General features: G+C 34.2%; 2 protein-coding genes across 6 annotated transcripts in view; one reads left to right on the top strand and one right to left on the bottom strand.

Moving 5' to 3' along the window:
- Positions 1-7,306: 7,306 nt before the first annotated feature.
- Positions 7,307-13,842, bottom strand: LOC120781863 (phosphatidylinositol 4,5-bisphosphate 3-kinase catalytic subunit delta isoform). Of its 3 annotated transcripts, none has more exons than XR_005706206.1 (11): positions 13,034-13,842; positions 10,873-11,526; positions 10,105-10,802; positions 9,849-10,049; positions 9,586-9,792; positions 8,937-9,524; positions 8,202-8,508; positions 7,970-8,140; positions 7,762-7,881; positions 7,492-7,707; positions 7,307-7,432 (listed from the first exon to the last, which is right to left on the bottom strand). XR_005706206.1 is itself a non-coding variant. In XM_040114134.1 (11 exons), the coding sequence occupies exons 2-11, from the start codon at positions 13,178-13,180 to the stop codon at positions 7,579-7,581; spliced, it is 3,222 nt and encodes a 1,073-aa protein (XP_039970068.1). In that variant the 5' UTR covers positions 13,181-13,368; positions 13,439-13,842; the 3' UTR covers positions 7,307-7,578. The 3 variants fall into 3 exon arrangements, 2 of the variants coding, with proteins under 2 accessions (XP_039970068.1, XP_039970027.1); XM_040114134.1 differs by having other exon boundaries at positions 7,307-7,707; positions 13,034-13,368; positions 13,439-13,842; XM_040114093.1 differs by having other exon boundaries at positions 7,307-7,707.
- Positions 13,843-14,711: 869 nt separating this feature from the next.
- LOC120781628 (leucine-rich repeat serine/threonine-protein kinase 1) overlaps positions 14,712-18,752 on the top strand; it is a 48,879-nt gene continuing 44,838 nt past the window's right edge. For all 3 annotated transcript variants that reach the window (XM_040113882.1, XM_040114033.1, XM_040113949.1), the window contains exon 1: positions 14,712-14,949. Coding sequence is in view for 1 of the 3 variants with exons in the window: in XM_040113949.1 (XP_039969883.1) it covers positions 14,925-14,949 (25 nt within the window). In the remaining 2 variants the exon portion in view is untranslated. The remainder of the gene's footprint in view (positions 14,950-18,752) is intronic.

Raw genomic sequence — 18,752 nt, forward strand, 5'->3', positions numbered from 1 at the left:
TTAATCAGCCGAAATGAACAAATATAAAAGCAAATATATTTGCATATATTAATGTACATACATGTGCATACGTTAAATGAAAGATTATTGTTTAATAAAAAATATTTATAGTTTTAAAAGCTCCATCTCTTTAGAAAATGACTTATTTCTTTTAAGCACTACCTCGTTTAACGTTCTGGCTTAATAATTTATTTTTTATATATCATTCCTTCATTTTCCAGTTATTATTGAAGATTTTAGTTTTAAAAATAAAAATTAAAAACAATACAATACAAAAAAATAAACGAATTTTATATACTTTTTATGATTTACAAATAAAAATAGCATGAATACATATAAAAGTTCGTATTTTGCTTTTGTAAAAAAAATATATTTAACTTACTAAAACTGTCCAAGGAAAGTAAAAACAATAAAGTACTATAACTGTTCAAGGAAAGTAAAAACAATAAAGTAAATGTTATATATAAACATAGTGCCTTTATCACCAACAGTCAATACAAAATGGCAAAAGTATAACACAAAGTTAAATAAAACTGCACAGTACACGACAACTCAAATCAGAATCACACATTTTAACACACCTATGAGATGTAGTTTTTAATAATGAATGTAAAATAAAAAAATATTTATGATAAAAATTAAAAATTTAGTAAAAGTTTTAATTTAAGGGCTACCAAATAAATTGTAATAAAACAATTTGTTTAAAACCATTAATTTCATTAGATGGGTTTATACTCCTACATACATTACTGTTGCAATTGAAAATAAAAGACAATGTTTGTATATATAAATCAGTGGAGATATTGTAGGTACTTATACATATGTATGTACATGTATTATGGTGGGTATTGTGTATGGGATTATATACTTGATTTTCAGATTATAAGCATGCCGTTATGCTAAAAATTACTATCAGTGTAATAAAAACTTAATAAGAGCAAGTGTAAAAAGGGTCTCCGTATACCAAATATACGGATTTTTATTTATCCGCTTAACTTTATACCTGTGAGGTTTCTGATTGAATTTCACAGAGCATCTATTTCTGGTAATGTTATGTGGTAATACCAAATCTGTCTTAATTGAATTTTTAAGCGTTAAAAACGATTTATTCCGATTTCCGGCAAACCTACGAGTCCTATAGAAAAAATGTTGTAGGTAATGAAAAATTGTGTAAACAAGGCTTTGTGTTTTTACTTTTATCTTATAAACATTTTTTTAACCGGAATTTTAATTTAAAAAAAATTTTTTGTCTACATTAATATTGTCGCCTTTATGATAGTCCCATTCGATGTACTTATACCAGCGCTTCTTCCAATCGACGCTTCTTAAATTCTAATTTTGGGATAGCCTTAGCTAATAATAATGAATACAGCTGTTCCGGCCAAGTAACGATCGCCATTCACCGTAACGAGCTACTTAGCTAATAATTTCCCATTCGATGAATGAATAGCTAATAATAATGAATACAGCTGAAATTTGTATTGTACTTCATGGGCATGTACAGCTGCGGTCAAATTTTTAGTGGTGCGCAAACATTTAAGAGGAACTGTGCAGACTTTTATAAAAATAAATTACAATATAAAAGCTCTAACGGTATATAAAACAAATCACAAAAAAATCATTTCAGTGAATTATAATTATATACCTATATTTAAAATTTAGGACGTATTTCGGACAAAAACTTAGTAGTGTAACAAATAAAACGCGAAATTTCGACAAAAAGTTGGTAAAATGGTTTTTTATTTTTGTTTTTAAATTGAATATTGTATTTTTATAAAGTCACTGGGAAACGTCGAAGACCCCATAAAGTATATAAACACATAGTATAAATGACCAACGTGACACGCGCTGATTTAGTCTCTTAGTTTTTGAGATATCGATCTGAATTCTAATTAAGGTTTATGATATTATTCAACACCAAGTAGTCTTCGAAGAGAATAGCCGAATACACTTATCTATATATTACAATTTTCTTGCACTCCATAAGTATCAAAAGTGAGGAATTGTGCTTCGGTTGACTACAAAACTTCATAAAAAGTGTTGCGTATGACTTTTGTCATTCAATAAAGTTAGTAATCGATTAGAATCCACCTGAAGGACGTGAATCATTGTATTTGATATATCCCCCATAGGGGATACTTAATGAACTCTATAAATTAGGTATATGGGTCTAGACCAAGAGGCTTTACTTTCATTAACAATTATATAATATATACTGTATTATGAATTATTATAGTCCCTTTTCGACTATTTTATTTGAGAATTGACAGTTTGTAATTACTATTCGTGCTAAGTTTACTGCCGTCAACCCTAAATTAGACGTCAATTACCATGGGCGTTATCTGAACTTCTTTTTAAAACGTTTAAGACCAAATTGAAAATACTACCCGAAACTTTTGTGTATGTGTGTGACCGCGCAATCCTTTCTTACGCATGGGGGTTATGAGCAGCGCTGTTGTGTTAGTCCGATCGGATCAGATGTATTTAGAATGAAAGTTAATCTCAAGGTTTGTTCGGTTAAAATTTCAAACTTTCTTGTGCGGCTACACTGGCTAGGTCATGTTGTCCGAATGGACGAAAACACTTCAGCTCTGAAAGTATACGACGCTGTACCCGTCGGGGGAAGCAGAGGAAGAGGAAGACCTCCACTCCGTTGGAAGGACCAGGTGGAGATGGACCTGGCTACGCTTGGAATATCCAATTGGCGCCACGTAGTGTAAAGAAACGACTGGCGCGCTGTTGTTATCTCGGCTATAATCGCGTAAGCGGTGTCTACGCCAATTAAAAAAAAAATTATATTTTCAACTTGTTTTTTTTAGGTATAATTATAAAGTGTCTAAAACTTCCGCAGTAAGAGTACAAAATGATAACGATGTAAGGTAAATAAAAGCTTAAACCTCTATGACATGTCAATATTGCTGTTGCAGCTGTAGCGGTTGTCTTAGTAGTAACCCAACGGTAAGCCCTGGAAATTGCTGTTTTAGCATGGTCGAATAATAGGGAGAGAGTGTTAGATGAGTGGGATTCATTGGTCATCCAAAAATATGGTTAGACTAATGTGGTGACTAATTGCACGAAGAATAAAAACATGGTATGTCGGGATCGATTCTGGATAAGTTGTTGCAGCAACGAAGATGTGCAAGGGTCAATCTAGATTATCGGAGCAACTCGGATCTCTTCGTCTGCTGTGGGTGGTGGCTTAACTCCAACTACAGTTTCTTTAAAATCATCCCAGGAGAAAGTGCTTGAAAAGGAGTCCATTGTGCAAACTTGCTAGGTCGGTCCTGAGTGTTCATAAGTTAGTAATATTCAAAATATAATTGTAATCCAATCTCGCCTTAATACATTTGCGAAATTTAATGCTTTACAAAATGGTCTCTTAATTTTTTTCGTAAACCTAACCGTTAAAAAGATATTAACGGTGGAAGTTTGATTATTTTAAGCCAAATGTTTCTCTCTCTTATGAATTATATAACTCGATGAAAAAAAATCATTTTAAATTGCAAAACTCATAGTTTTGTAGGAAATTTACTGCAAACATTATTGCTTAGGACAACATGTGTATAATATATACAGCAGATCTTCCAACAGCTAATAATGTATTAACTTCAACTTTTGCGGATGACACAGCTATAATGAGCCGTAACAAATGCCACATTTTAGCATCACGAATATTAGCGAAGCATTTAAGTTCTGTCGAAGAGTGGCTAGCGAACTGGCGTATAAACGTGAATGAACAGAAGTGTAAGCATATTACATTTTCGCTAAGACCAAAGATATGACCGGCAGTAAAAATAAACAATATTTTAGTACCCCAAGCGAACGAAGTAACATATCTTGGTATTCACCTAGATAGAAGGCTCACGTGGACAAAACATATCTCTAGTAAAATAATATGTATGAAGATTAGAGCTGCAAATTTAAATTGGCTTTTAAATAAAAACTCCAAACTTAGCCTAGACAACAAAGTGCTTTTATATAATGCGGTCATAAAGCCGATTTGGATGTATGGCATTCAACTGTGGGGTACGACCTGTGCAACTAATATTGATCTAATACAAAGGTTCCAATCAAAAATGCTTAGAACAATCACGTGTTCACCATGGTACATGCGTAACGAAAATATCCATAAAGACCTTGTATTCCTATGGTAAAAAAAGAAGTAGAAGACAGCAGAATTAAATATATATGTATCTAAACTCCGAGATCACCCAAACCCTTTGGCTAATGCTTTGGTACATTCCTGCGATCAAACACGACTTAAAATAAGAGATATGCCTGCGTATTAAAAAGCGATGTATCACCAAAACAGCTCAATCACTTGCTTGAGTCTGTCTAGTTTTTAAATAGATTTAAGATTTTATTACTTAAACGACATAACGCTGATGGTATCAAGGAGGTTTACTTCCGCAATCAGTGTGAATATGCAAAGAGCCGGGAACAACTGACTAGGCGTAAATCCTAATAAAATATGGGAACTGTTGCTTTTTATGAGTAAAACCAAAATACTGCAATTGAAGTTTCTCTCACTCAGTGCAACAACAACGAGATAGCTGGACCAGAAAGATTTTGCGATAGTGTATCAAAATGGCGAATCTAACGGTATTTAAGCCCATGATGTCTCCACTCCTACCGTTTCGTTTTTTTTTCACAAATTGGAACGGTAAGAACTTTTAGTATGTATTTTACTGTGAACAGGGTATAATGAGTTTCTAACACAGAAAAGGAAACGTCAATGAAACTATAAAATAAATAATGTAAATGATAATGATGAGCCTAGTCGATTTAGCCATATCCGTTTGTCTCTAACTTATCCCTCATTTTTTGAGGTATTGATCTGAAATTTTACACAAGTACTTTTCTCACCTCCTCCTTTGTTGGAATGGCCGACATCGATATCGGATCAATATGGCATATAGCTGCCATATAAACTGAACGATCGGAATAAAGTGTTATTACCGAAGGCAATGATGCAATCTCCAAAGAAATCATCCAAACCGCGTCAGCATAGCATATAGCTGCCGTACAGACTGACCGATCAAAGTTCGTTCCCACGATAGTCATGTCCATGTAACCGGAACGAACCCGGATGTTTTATCCGGCCAAGGACTGTAAACTCGACAGAATTCTGCCGCTACGACAAAATCAAAAAAAAGTTTAATGTTATTATTGTTGTTGTATCTTCCAAACTGATTCCGTTTAGCGGGTACCAGTGAAATATATCTTGGGTAATCGAAAAAGTCTTTTCGTATTTTGTCAATAGATGCCGTTGCAGTCGTATATCTCCAGTGCTACCAATCACAATATGTCATACCCTATAGTGCTGGAAAGATGAGATTTTAAGCTTCATTTAGATGTTCAAAAATTAGTAAAAATAATAAAGAAATTCACTATATTTTGAAATTTTTGTATAAAAAAAGCCACCAATGAAATTTGTAAAGCTTACGGAGACGATGCTATACTCGTATCAGTTCGTGTAGCACAACAATGGTTCGCTTGCTTCCGTTCTAGAAATTTCGATTTACACTGATGGAATAAGTCTTTTGCGGAAAAATGGCAAAAAGTGATCGACTAAAATGGGACATATTTGTTTATTTATTTGTTATTATAAATATAAAAAAATAAGTTGAAGTTTGAACAGAAATACGAAAAGACTTTTTCGACTACCCAATATATAAACACACAAGATAATCACGAAGTCATGCCTAGCAGAAAACTTACTTGTGAACATATGCACATACATACATATGTCGCCTTATTATCAGCTTATGAGCTTTTTTCGAGATATAGAATTTAAAAAGAAGCGGGGAGAGGACACTAGCATTATGGGGTTTCAACCTGAAATCATACTGATGATTACCGACCGCTCAGATAATTCGTTGTCGATACTTTGATAAAATGGTTAACTCCCAACCAGTCTAGAAGTAGTATATCTGCTATAAAGTATTAAATTTGTCTGGAATTGATGGAAACTTTTTTTTCTCCTAATAACATCTTGAATCTCTTTTGTGCTTTGTCGGCCAATACGTCTTTCATCCTAATCCAACAATAGGTGTAGTATAAACTGACATCTACATAAATTAGTGCGCGTATTTCTTCTTCCATAAATTAAATATCTAAAGTTTTAATAAATTTAACTACGGGCAGAGGGTCCGACGCATCAATGGACATCAGTTTTGTCAGACTACCACTAGCAATGACAATATCATTGTTGTTGTTGTTGTAGCGGCAGAATTCTGCTGCTTTTATGGCCGGATAAAAATCCGGGTCCGATAAACTAGGTAAATACGTATAACGTTAAAGTCTGTACAACTCAGAAGTTTTTTAACATGGTTTTTCGGACTGCAGTTACTGCAACTATGTCTTCCATCACACTTAGGCTCATTGTAGAACGGATCAGGAGGAAAAAGCGCTACCTTGCTGCCAGAAGTTGCTCATGTGATAATTGAGGTTCTTTGCCTAAAGTAATGTTAAAATTAAACGTTTTCATGTCGTAATTAAACTCAGTTAATGACCTAATATAACTCAGTTTTTGCGTGCAAAAATTTGAAAAAAAATTGTCAATTAGTGACACATTCTTTTTCATAATTTTTATTTCAAAAGAAACTTTCGCATTAGCTACTCTAAATAAAATGTAGTGCAATCTCATTATTTAAATAATATATTATAATACAATTCTCAATCGAATTCGATGAATTGTATTTGTGAGTATTGCGTCATCACATTATGTTTGATGTTTATCAAGACAAAACATGTTGTTTGTATATTAAAAAAAAGTTAGTAGTCCTTCTGAACTGTACCTTTTTTTAATTGTAACTTTTTGAAAACCATATTATAAATTTTTATGGCATTTGCTAATAGGGTGCCCTTGCAAACAACAACAAAAACATACGTGCACATATACTTATGTGGCTCATAATTATTACGATTGAAGTGCTGCGCAAAATCTAGAGCTAAACCAGTTACTTATTTGTATGCTTGGGTTAACTTAAACCTATGTAATATCTCATATTTTATAATAGACCTATTAACTCTGTTTGAATAGATTTTCCGAAGTCATAGTCATTCAACAGGGCAAGGATCTGTAGCATAGATTCAAGATCTGGTTTTAACACAAAAGGATTATAACACTTAACTGTGTGTGTTATATATATATAAATCCATATTTGTGGAGACAGGCTCCAATGCAAACATTAATATGCAAAAGATAAGGAATTGCATGGCGCCAGCACAATGCAAAAACTTTTTAAATAGTATGGCTATTAGAATTAAAGCTGCAATGGTTTCATAATGATAAATGCTAATCTTTTTGGTACTAATTAATTTATGTATTTGGAAAAATTTAAAAGTATTAATGAGTTTCCAAGTGTTTGAAACATTACTCATGAAGGCTTAACGTAATCAATGTTGTGAGTGGCAGCATATTACAGCGCTGAACAAAATATACGTATTAATGTATATTATCATTCATTGTATTTAATGCCAACTTACAATTACAGAGCTATTACTACCATTAGAATTTGTTTTAACTCAAATTCAAAATGCTGATTTATGCGTTAATACTTTAAATGCATTTGTCTACTGCTTATTATTTTTTGAAAAATTATGCGAAGCCCAATTTAAAGAAGTTTTCCAAGAGTTGACTAAAGCTTCGCTAAACTTTGAACGGAAGTGTTCGCGGGCTTTCTCCTCGGTATAGTCAAGAACCTAAAATGAAAAAAATTTTAAAGCTAAGGCGAAGGAAATAGGAATAGGGCATACTAGAGTTTCCTTTAAGTAATTAAGATCTTTTTCAGAGGATAGTTCTGGTAGTCCGGTTGAAATCATCATTGAAAATAGAGATAATATAAGACAGCCATGTTTTCGTAACACCAAAAATGCCTGCGATAAAGAAAGCAAGACAATTCAAAAATATATGTACTTGTATATAAAATAATTTGTTAATAGTTTTGCATAATTGTTTTCATACCTTTTCGCACATATTTTGAAAATAAAGAAATTCTTCCGAATCTCGGTCGTTACGTCCTTTACTTATGACATATACAAAATCATGCGTTAATACAAAAGGAACTCTCTCACGACGCACACCAAATTTCTCTTTAAAGTGGCCTAGTATGTGACCGAAGTCAATATGAAAAAGCTATATGGTAAAGAATTTTTAGATGCGAAATTTCTAAATTGGTTTGTATTATGATATTTACCTGCCCGTTACGTTTAACCATTATGTTATCTGAATGTCGATCGGCTACACCTAGAACATATGTGGCTACACAATATCCAGCGCAACTCAATGTAAATTCGTTTATTGCTTTATTCATTTCTTCTTCAGTACGATTATATTCCTTCAACCAACTAAATAGGGAGCCTTTCTTAAATGGTGATGTTGCTGAGAACATACCCTTCTCTTTTTGAATATTGGCGATTGTTTCAGCATTTAGCACCACTTCAATCATTCCTAAACGACGTTCCATACTAATGCAGTTGTAAATATTCATGCGAAAATCCATACTATATCAAAATAACATAAATATAAAGATTATATTGAAAATGTTTGCAATATTAGTTAAATATATGTATGTCATAGGATATTTAAGGTGCCATGATTGGAGCCATTGCCGAACACTGTTCTTTACTAATTGACTTGAAGTTTGCGTTTATTTAATTTGTCATAAACATTTTTCGTTCACATATTTATTCAAAAAAGTATAGCTTTTAATATTCAAATCTCCATCTGTTTCGTTTGATCATATAGAGCAAAAACTATACTAAACAACATTTTATTTTTTCATAAGTATATTTCAGGATATAAAACAAAAGTAATGTAACTCCTTAAATAAAAAAAAAAAACAAAATATTATATTTAGTAATACTTGTTAGACTAAATATGTTTTTATGATTGGATATCGATAACGAATTTCATATAAAAGGGGACTTACCCTTCATTTTTCCACAATTGGTCCATGACACGCAACATTTGCAATGTTAACATATCCTGCCGTAAATCGTCGCCATTTTTAAATATTATATAAATATCATTACAACTTTGATCCGCGTTTTTTAGCACAATCCAGAGTGGTCTCATTTTCGAGTCCATTACTTTGCATTTTTCTGGCTGTATACCTTTGCATCGAAAACTGGGATTCAATGGGTTTTGTATGCTCTGGAATATACTACTATTGCTTGGACTGGAAAGAAAGTCTTGCATCTCCTTTCGACCTTTTTCTTTGCTTCCTTTTTTTGCAATCAGAGAACCAGCTTTGAGGGCGTCTAAAACTTTTAGTTGTTTGCAAAGGTGAGGCACGTGTGGTTTGCAACCTTTGAGGTACCCTTCAAGTAATAGACCAAAGCGAGTCTGCATGGAAAGAGTTTGCATTTCAGATCGCAAATGCCAAAAGAAATAGTGACCAATTCGTTGATTGCGCAACGCCCGCTCGAGCAGAAACGTTACTAAATCGCAGTCTAGATAAGACTCATGTTTCATGGCTTGCACCAGTTGTAAGAGATATAGCAATAGTTCCTCATCTCTATTGAATAAAAAAAAGACACTTTATGTTTAAACCAAAATTGTTTTTAGATTATACCAACCTCAAAAAACGGAGGCAGCGTATGGCGAAACTTCGAACCGCTGGATCCGGATACGCATAGTCAAGTAATTCCAGTGATCTCTCTACAGATATTGCAGGCCATTGTTGCAATAAATTCCACGTCTCTGCTACTTCGTCACGTTCGTTCCAATTAACACAGTGCAACAAAGTAGATAACTCCTCAGGAGCTTCGGCCAAAATTTCATATCTAGAAAAAATGTATATACTATTTTTTTTAAGTTTAAGTTAAAATTTCAATTTTACCTTCTCGACCATAGTGCATTGCGATCTTGATCATGCATTTCATATACTTTATCTATGCGAAGATACTGTGAGAGCATAGCGCTGATCGGTTTGGAGTTTTCATGTAATTTATCGCTACTAAGTACTTCCCCATGATGTAACTCTTCTGCATACTTGAGTACCGCTAACATCGATGGAAACTGTATATTTTCATAACTGGAACTGTAATTTCAAATTTAAAACAAATACTCGTACAATAAGACGAAATAGGACTTACCACTGAAATGCTAATTTAACTATAGCACATCCATCTTTACGAGGATTTGGTTCAATCGTACCTAGGGGGTGGAAAATTTCCTCCGACTGAATATCATCTGCGTAAGTCCATGTGTAGAGGGATATACAGCCAGATAGCATTTGATGTTTGTAGTCAAATATGGTCGTATTAACCCAAGCCAAGGGGTTGTTATTTACATATGTATTGGCTTCTTTGTAAATATTATCGCGATTTGAGTTTGAAGATTTTTTGGATCTCGATGCTTTCGTTACTTCGTAGACAACCATGCATAAACGCGCCATTCGAGGCAAATTTTGTACTTGTATATCGAAAGAAATGTCTTTCTCGAATGTAAATGAACGATTGTTACTAATTGCTATTTCAATGGACTGTGTTGCACAAAGACGACGCTCTCCATGGAAAAGACCAATATGTACACCCACTTTGATAGCGCGAGAGAGATCACAATTTACATTCTCGATTTGATGAATTCGTAATTTGAAAGGACTTAATATGTCCCACGATGAAATGGCCTTTCGGTCTTGGCACGGATCGTTTAGCAAAGATGGAGGATTATATTCCGGCCTTCGTGTTCGCTTGTGAGAAAAGTTTAAATCATTCCTGTAGTTTATATACGATTGTAGTGTGTGTATAGGTTTTAAAACAACATTGGGAACATCGGAACCGGAAAGACTTTCCTGTATAATATATTTGAATGCAAAAACATAAACATATATTTCACATTTCCTATATATAGATAGAATTTACCTGTATATATATGAACTGAATAATCGGGTATTCACCGAAAATAAATTCGTCGCGACCACGTACTTTTAGTATATAGTCTGATGGTCGATCTCCTACTCTTATTTGAGAGCGCTGCATCTTCATTAGTGCAGATTCAATCACTGTACTTGAAGTATCGTGTTCACTAACAGGAATTGTATAGGAGCCTTCGTCATTCTCTAATTTAACAACAATAAGAAAACTTGTACCACCCAGTCGTTTACGTATTAGTTCGGGCATAGCGGGGGTATTTGCAACACGCATGGGATGTTCATAGAGCAACTTCTCTGACCAAGTGAAGCGAGACCGCACTTGTTCCATTTTATCACAGAGATGCGTCAGTTTGCGCCGAAAGTCATCTACTTCCGGTGTCCGTTGCGCGCTATATTCTTCAAATGATTTTCCAATCATATTACTAACCAGCTTGGATAGCTCATAATCACTTGATATAGTTGAGGGTTCTGTGCGTTCTCCCAAACGAAGTAAACAAAAAAATGGTTGTATTTCCGATAGACGTTTGGTTTCGTCAGTAAAACAGTCTACATTAGCAAAATTTGAAATACCACTGACTTCATAGTCACAAGGATCTTTTATTAAATGACATAGCGGGAAGTTTTTTGCCTCTCTAATAACTTCCTAAAACATTAAATAAGAAAATTAAAAATTATAATCATCACTGCAAATGATTTTTTAATTTTTTTTTACAAAATGCGTAGAATTATAAATGCTTCACGAATAATTGTTTAACAGGAAAGGAATACTGAGTTTCAGTCTAACAGAACATTTTGTACTCTCATTAGGATCAAAGCGATTGAAATATTTTCAGATGTTGCCAAAACATTACATTAAAAATTGTTGCACAAGAATTTAACATTCATTATTCGACTAAAGGATAAAGAGATTACAATCATGTTTGTTTGTTTTTTAATTCGCTTCATATGTGATATATTGGTATTAAAATCAACCTAATTAACTAAAATGAGATACCTACATATATGTGATTTAAACTCATAAACCAAAAATCGACCACTCTTGCACTAACGTGTGTGTGTCGAGAACATGCACCCAAGAAATTTTATGAAGATAACATATAGACTGTCCGAGATATGCGGCATAAATTGTGCTCCAATAATGAAAATTATTATATTGTTCAATTCACAACCTGTCGTAAAGCATCGTAAAATTATAAATTGTTACACTTTTTTTTTATAATTTTACGATGCTTTACGACAGGTTGTGAATTGCTCATATGTAGAATATGGTAGATGGATTAATTCGTTGTTGTAGTGTATATAATATATCAATGTTACATATTGAGCGATATATGTTTGCGTTATAAAACCAATCGGAAGTTTGAAATGCCAATTATAACATATAAATATATACGTTTTGCAGACTGGAGGTTATAGTGATCTGATTTTATCTATTTTTGGCACAACATATTTTTGTCAGAAACTGATGATCTCTCAGGAAAGTACATATAGTATTCGTTTTTGGCACAAGGGAACATTTTTATGACAAAAAAATTTTTCCTAACTTTCAATAATATATCTCACAGATTAACCAATATTTTCGGTAAAAATCAGCCATAGACACTGTCAATAAAATCTATTAGGAGGCGAAGTGCCTCTTGTAACTCGTTCATTAGATAACAGTTTTTCTCAAGAAACCGCGAGGGCGTTTTTTCGAAATATTTTATATTATTTAGAACACTTTTGTAATATAAGAACTATTAAAAAATTAAAAAAAAAAACTCCCCGGCGTTACCAGGTAAATTATGCACAGAAATAGTGTTCAAACTTTCAACAGAATTGTTGGTTAATAGAATAATAAGAGAGAGCAATAAAATTTTACATTATCAAAATTGATTACTTTTATTATTTCTTTAAAACGGTCCGCATGACTTAAAATAGGCGAACCGATCTTTATTCCTTTTCCCCGATACTGAATCAACTGGGGTCACTAAAGTCTAAAGTCTTACAGAAATCATAGTGTCATGATTGTAGTATGAGAAAACATTTCCGCACATAATTTTGAGGAATTCTCCGACTTGAGAGAGTCTTGGCCGGAGAAGTTAACATTTTATACTTTCCTCTTTAAAATTAAAAATATGTTTTTATTATTTTCATAGTTTTAAACTTACCGTTTTGATTTCCCGGATAGTACAATTAATGGGTACTACTGTTAGAATAAGAATACCATTTGGCATAAGGCAGCTGACTTCGGCGCGTTCTGGCATCTCATTTCTCCAGAAATCGATGGAGTCAGTTGGGCAAGATAGAGGAGCCATTCTTATGCCCTATATCCAGTGTCTCAAATAAATATTTGCCACGATAAAATTTGATAAATTCCTTATGACTCCGATAATGTAAGTAGTAAATATAACACTATTGACAAATCATATGAACTGTTTGTTGCAATTAATCTCAGCAATCTTTATAAATGTTGAAATCCCTTTCAACAAGTAATGTAAATATTCTTTTTCAATGAGAACGAAAAATGCTTTTAATATATTTTTAATGTAATAGTAACTCTATTGTTTACTTACAAGAAACTTTTTCTTGCATTTCATTTGTATTAAAAAGGTATTACTTAAGAAATATTCGAATAAATCGATTCTGTTATATTTGCAGCTACGACAGCGCCTTTTGGACCAGCTTAACAGAAATTTGTTGGTCTTCCAAGAATTATTTTAATCACACACCTTGGAAAATGCTTTGTTAATCATGCTCACATTTCACATAAAACAAATGCGTTTTCATTTATTTCTGATTTTGAATTTTCTGGGATGTGAAACAAATATTTTTCTTTTAATATAATGATCAAAGAAATATCCATGTAGTGACGTTCTTTAATTATATTTACTCAATTTTCTGTTTTTTCGGTTTTCTATGTTTTCGTTTGTGATTTATTTGACGTTATCTGAACGAAATTGCAACGAACGTGAGCGTTTGTCAAACTTCAAACAGAGAACAGAGAACGTATAAAAGAGAACGTTTATAACGTTCTCTGCGTAAAATATACGTTCTCTGGAAATGTTCAATTACGAATCTGCGTGCGAATTGTCAAAATCAACAAAATAAGAGGATTGAGCAGAGAACTTGTATACACGTTCTCTGGTGTGTTTCACAGCAAAAGCTTTAAAGAAGAAATATTAGCAGCAGAGCACAAGCCATTTTAGAAACTGATTGACGTTCTCTGCCAAAAACACGGAATATTTTGTTACTTTACTTTTATTACCAATTTTTCTCTTAGTGTGCACTGTGTTCACACAGAGCAGTTCAGGCAATTTTCTGTACAATACGTTCACGAAATTCAAAGCAATATTTTATTATTAATTTATAAGGTTTTCCCCGAGCGGGAGTAAATGTGGCCATACACGCAGCACCTATGTATTAGAATGGTATGAAATCTTTTCGCCATTCACGGCATATATGTATGTATGTATATCAATTTCACGTTCCCCTTCATTGGGTAAACATGTGCCTCAACCAAGCAAAAATTGAATTGTATTTATGATAATTAGGTACAAATAACAGCAGTTTCACGTATTTGGGTTTATTTAGGCAATAAATAATTCCAACATTTATTATTTTTTTAACTTTTAATTTAATTTTGTAATTTTTTGCTTTCCCAATGAGTAATTGTGTGCACATAAACCCAAACACCAAAAAATCTTACCTTCGCATGTACCAATCGAACGCATGTGTATTTCATTTAAAAGTTTCCAAGTCTGAACGTAGTCTTTGACATTTTTTGCTATTACCAGAGAACGTATTATACGTTCTCTGCTATTACCAACCAATTGTCATAAGGTAACTACCAGAAGTAGCCTTGGTTTTCAGAGTTTGTTTAAAACACATCAAAAGGAAGTTTAAGAACCCAAAAAAAAAAAAAAAAAAACAAACTGACAAAAAATAATGGAGAAAACAGTAAATGCATTAAAGTGATGTAAAATTAGTATGCATTAGATATTTGAAGTAAAGTTCAGAATTCAATATTGTTATAATTGTGAAGAGACTCGATCAATTAAAATGAGTGAATCTGATTCCGATGTAGGTAAGTTACATATTCGCCTGTGGAGTAGTTTTCAATGGATGATTGTAAACAAAATTAGTTTGCGTTTCTTCAAAGTGTACAGTCTAATTACAAATATATTATTTGTGGCTATTTCACCTTCATGGGGTAAATTTTAGTATTGCATCCCCCGATTTCGGGGTTAAAGTTAGTATGTACCGATAGAGGTTCTCCAGATTAAGAAAATATCCGTTCGCACGACAGGCAGGTATAAGTAACCGGAAAGGACCCGTATTTGTTAACAGCCAAGGGCTGGGATTTAGCATAGCATCCCCGGATTTCGGGAATAAAATGGGTATCAGTGGAAAGGTGACGTTCTCCAGATCACGAACATATATATATATATATGTAGTTGCCGCTGACGTATAGTTTTAAAGATATTTGCATTTAAAGTTGAAAAATTGACAACTTTTACATTGATAATTTGTATATTGCAGAGAATTGTAACTAAAATAAAATAATTAAAATAAAGCTTTATTTACAACACATATTAAAAAAATTAATATGCAGAAACGTTATAGTGAAGTGCTAGTACGTGAAAAGTGCATAATATAAGTGAAAAAGTTACTCACAATATACAAATTATCAATCTAAAAGTTGTCAATTTTTCAACTTTAAATCCAAATATCTTTAAAACTATAAGTCAGCGGCAACTATATACATATATATATTTTCGTGATCTGGAGAACGTCACCTTTCCACTGATACCCATTTTATCCGGCATCATTTACAATTAAAACAATTTTGTGGTAGGCATCCACGATGTCAAGGTTAAAGGGGTTATGGTTGGACAGAGGAGACATATATGTATATATAGAATTGTAACTGCCGTTTAAAGTTGAAAATTACGACAATTTAAAATATGCAGGATGGAGTTATGTGTACAAGTTCACACAAGTGAGAAAAGTTATCTGGGCGCCATTCTCTTGGGAGTGGCTAGAAACGTATGGCTCGAGCAGCTCACGATTTTCGGCCTTAGACCCTCTGGGTAGCCAAAGAACATCCGTTTGAAGGCGAGCTAACCTGAGAAGGCGATCCATCCCTCCCCAAGATTATGCGATGGGTTTGGGACTCGCCACGTAAAAAACGCATACAATGAAAAGGAAACAACAGTCTTGGATAAGATACCTCCTTTTTGATGACGACCATGGTAAACGCATTAAGGATTACGATTTAAGGGTATGCACCTGGAATGGTCCCTTAATTGGGAAGGTGTCGTAGCACAGCTGGCTGATGTCCTCGTAAAAATAGGGGCTCTAATTACCGCCGTCCAAGAAGTGCGATGGACGGGAAAAGGACTGAGGCGAATAGGTCCTTTTAGCATATACTACAGCGGCCATATAAAGGAGCGTAAATTCCGTGTGGGCTTCGTGGTGGGAGAGAGATTTCGTCGCCGAGTCCTGGCATTCACCCCGGAGGATGAACGTTTAGCCATAATCCGCATCAAAGTGAAGTTCTTCAACATATCGCTGATTTGCGCCCAAATCCCGACGGAAGAGATGGACGATGAGGACAATGACGCTTCCTAAGGGCGCTTGGAGTGCATTTATGATAGCTGCCCCCGCCACGAGGTCGAAATCGTGCTTGGCGACTTTAACGCTAGGTTGGGGTGGAGGTAAGAAGGTATCTTTGGTACAACGAATGGTAAATTCGTGCTCCATGATGTAACATCTCCAAATACTCGATACTAGCACAGAAAAATTCATCAAGCTACAAAAATGTCTCCGAATCGAGAAGTCACCACCGATATCGAACATGTTGTAATGGACGGAAGACACATTTCCAGTGTTTTAGACAAGCGTACGCTCAGAGGTTCTAATATCGACTCGGACCACTATCTTGTTGCAGCTAAGATACGCACTCTCCTCTTTGCAGCAAAAAACGCACGTCAACAAACACAAGGAAGGTTAGACGTCGAGAAGCTGTAATCACAAAAGATGGTCGATTTTCAACTCGACTTGCACTCTTGCGGCATTTCAAGCTCCTTTCGTACACCTGCAAACGAAATCAGAACGGCTGGTACGATGAGGAATGAAAACAGACGAACCGCACCGTTACAATCGACCACAACACGTGCGGGATGGGATAGATACAGAGAGTTGAAGAGGAAAGCGAGATGCATTTGCAGACAAAAATAGAGAGTTTAAAATACGTGAGTACGAAAAACTTGAAAAGCTGGCCAACAGGGGTAATGCTCAAAAATTCTACGAAAAGATGCGGCGACTAACTGAAGGTTTCAAGACCGGAGCATACTTTGTAGACACTCGAGAGGAGACCTAGTGACTGTTGCCCAAAACGTTCTAAAATTATGTAGGGAACACTTTTCCAACTTGCTGAAGGGCAGTGATGCATACGTTCCTTTGCCCGACCATGAAGAAGTTCGCATAGCAAATACACATTTGAGAAACAACAAAGCGGCGGGGGCCGATGGATTTCCGGCCGATCTATTGAATTTGAAACCACAATTGAGATAAAAAGTTCACTCTCGACGAACAAAGATCAAAGTCTATAAATCACTCATTAGTCCGGTCCTTCTATATGGTGCATAGGCATGGACGATAACATCATAGATGAGTCGACGTTACGAAGGTTATGTGAAAGAACAAATTTGTGAATGGTTAGTGTTTATAAAATTGACCTATGTATATACGCGTGAACCACATTTTATTTCAACTTTGAACGCAAAAATATTTTGAACCTGGAGAATCTTCTCTATCCAACCATACCCATTTTAATCCTGAAATCGTGGTATTGTTTACAAAAATTTTCCCAATTTTGTTTTGTTTTTTTTTAAAGTGGACGTGTCCCCGCCCTCTAACAAGTTTAATGTACATATCTCCTAAATCACTTAAGCTACAACAATCAAATTCGAAATCGGACAACAACCACGCCTACTTTCTATATAGCACAGTTTTAAATTCCACTTGATTTGTTCAGTTTCCAGTAGACAAATCAAGAAGCATTTAATATGCCGGATAAAACTTTGCACAAAGATTGTCTTTAGTGATCTGGAAAACTATAAGTTTCCCGCGATGGTATGTATGTATATTCTCGATCTGGAGAAGCTCCTCTATCCGCTCATACCCATTTTATCCTCCAAATCCTGGGATGGTTTCTAAAGTTTTCCCGTTCTCTCGATAAATCGATAACTAAATGCGTCAGAGACATTAAATTTTACACCCGGGTTGGAACAAGAGAGGTTGGTAGTCAAAATTGGTCCTTCGGTGAAATCACAGATCTCGGGAGTTACTAGACCAATTTTAACCAAATTCGTTACATAACATTATCCTAATATTCGTATGTTAGAGTGCAAAAGTAGGCGAAATCGTCTACAACCCATATAACAGAACTTTCAATCTTATTTCTCATAGGTACATGTTGTAATGCCAAATTTGCTAAAAAGTAAGTAAATGGTATCTTTTTTCCCCATATACCTAATTTAAGATTTTAAAATTTACGGTCAGCTTTATATCGCATATGTACATATGTATATCGGTCATTATTTAAGATATTTTTAGAAAAATGAACTGAACGTAATACTGGATATACTAAACTATAGATTAACTCTGAAAATACATATGTATGTTCATCTGTGATTTTTGTTCAGCCATTAAAAATTCACAAATTTGTGTTTTTCTTATCGTGAACTTTACAGAGGAAAAATCTCCCGTATTCGAAAATTTTCCGTAATCGTAAATTAATTTTTTTTCTCGCGAATCCACGATTTTTGTTCACAAGTTTGTTTTTTAAAAAAGAAAGAAAAGAAAGTTCATGTACTTCGAATG

Source organism: Bactrocera tryoni, chromosome 1 (genome assembly GCF_016617805.1).
Source record: "Bactrocera tryoni isolate S06 chromosome 1, CSIRO_BtryS06_freeze2, whole genome shotgun sequence".
In the NCBI taxonomy this organism is placed as follows: Eukaryota; Metazoa; Arthropoda; class Insecta; order Diptera; family Tephritidae; genus Bactrocera; species Bactrocera tryoni.

What these genes read in the sequence shown, in the direction of transcription:
- LOC120781863 (XM_040114134.1), bottom strand. Translation starts at nt 13,180, where the DNA reads ATGGCTCCTCTATCTTGCCCAACTGACTCCATCGATTTCTGGAGAAAT. An exon ending in TTCAGTTCATATATATACAG is followed by an intron (nt 10,803 to 10,872) that starts GTAAATTCTATC and finishes TATATTATACAG; the next exon opens with GAAAGTCTTTCCGGTTCCGA. An exon ending in ATTACTTAAAGGAAACTCTA is followed by an intron (nt 7,708 to 7,761) that starts GTATGCCCTATT and finishes TTTTCATTTTAG; the next exon opens with GTTCTTGACTATACCGAGGA.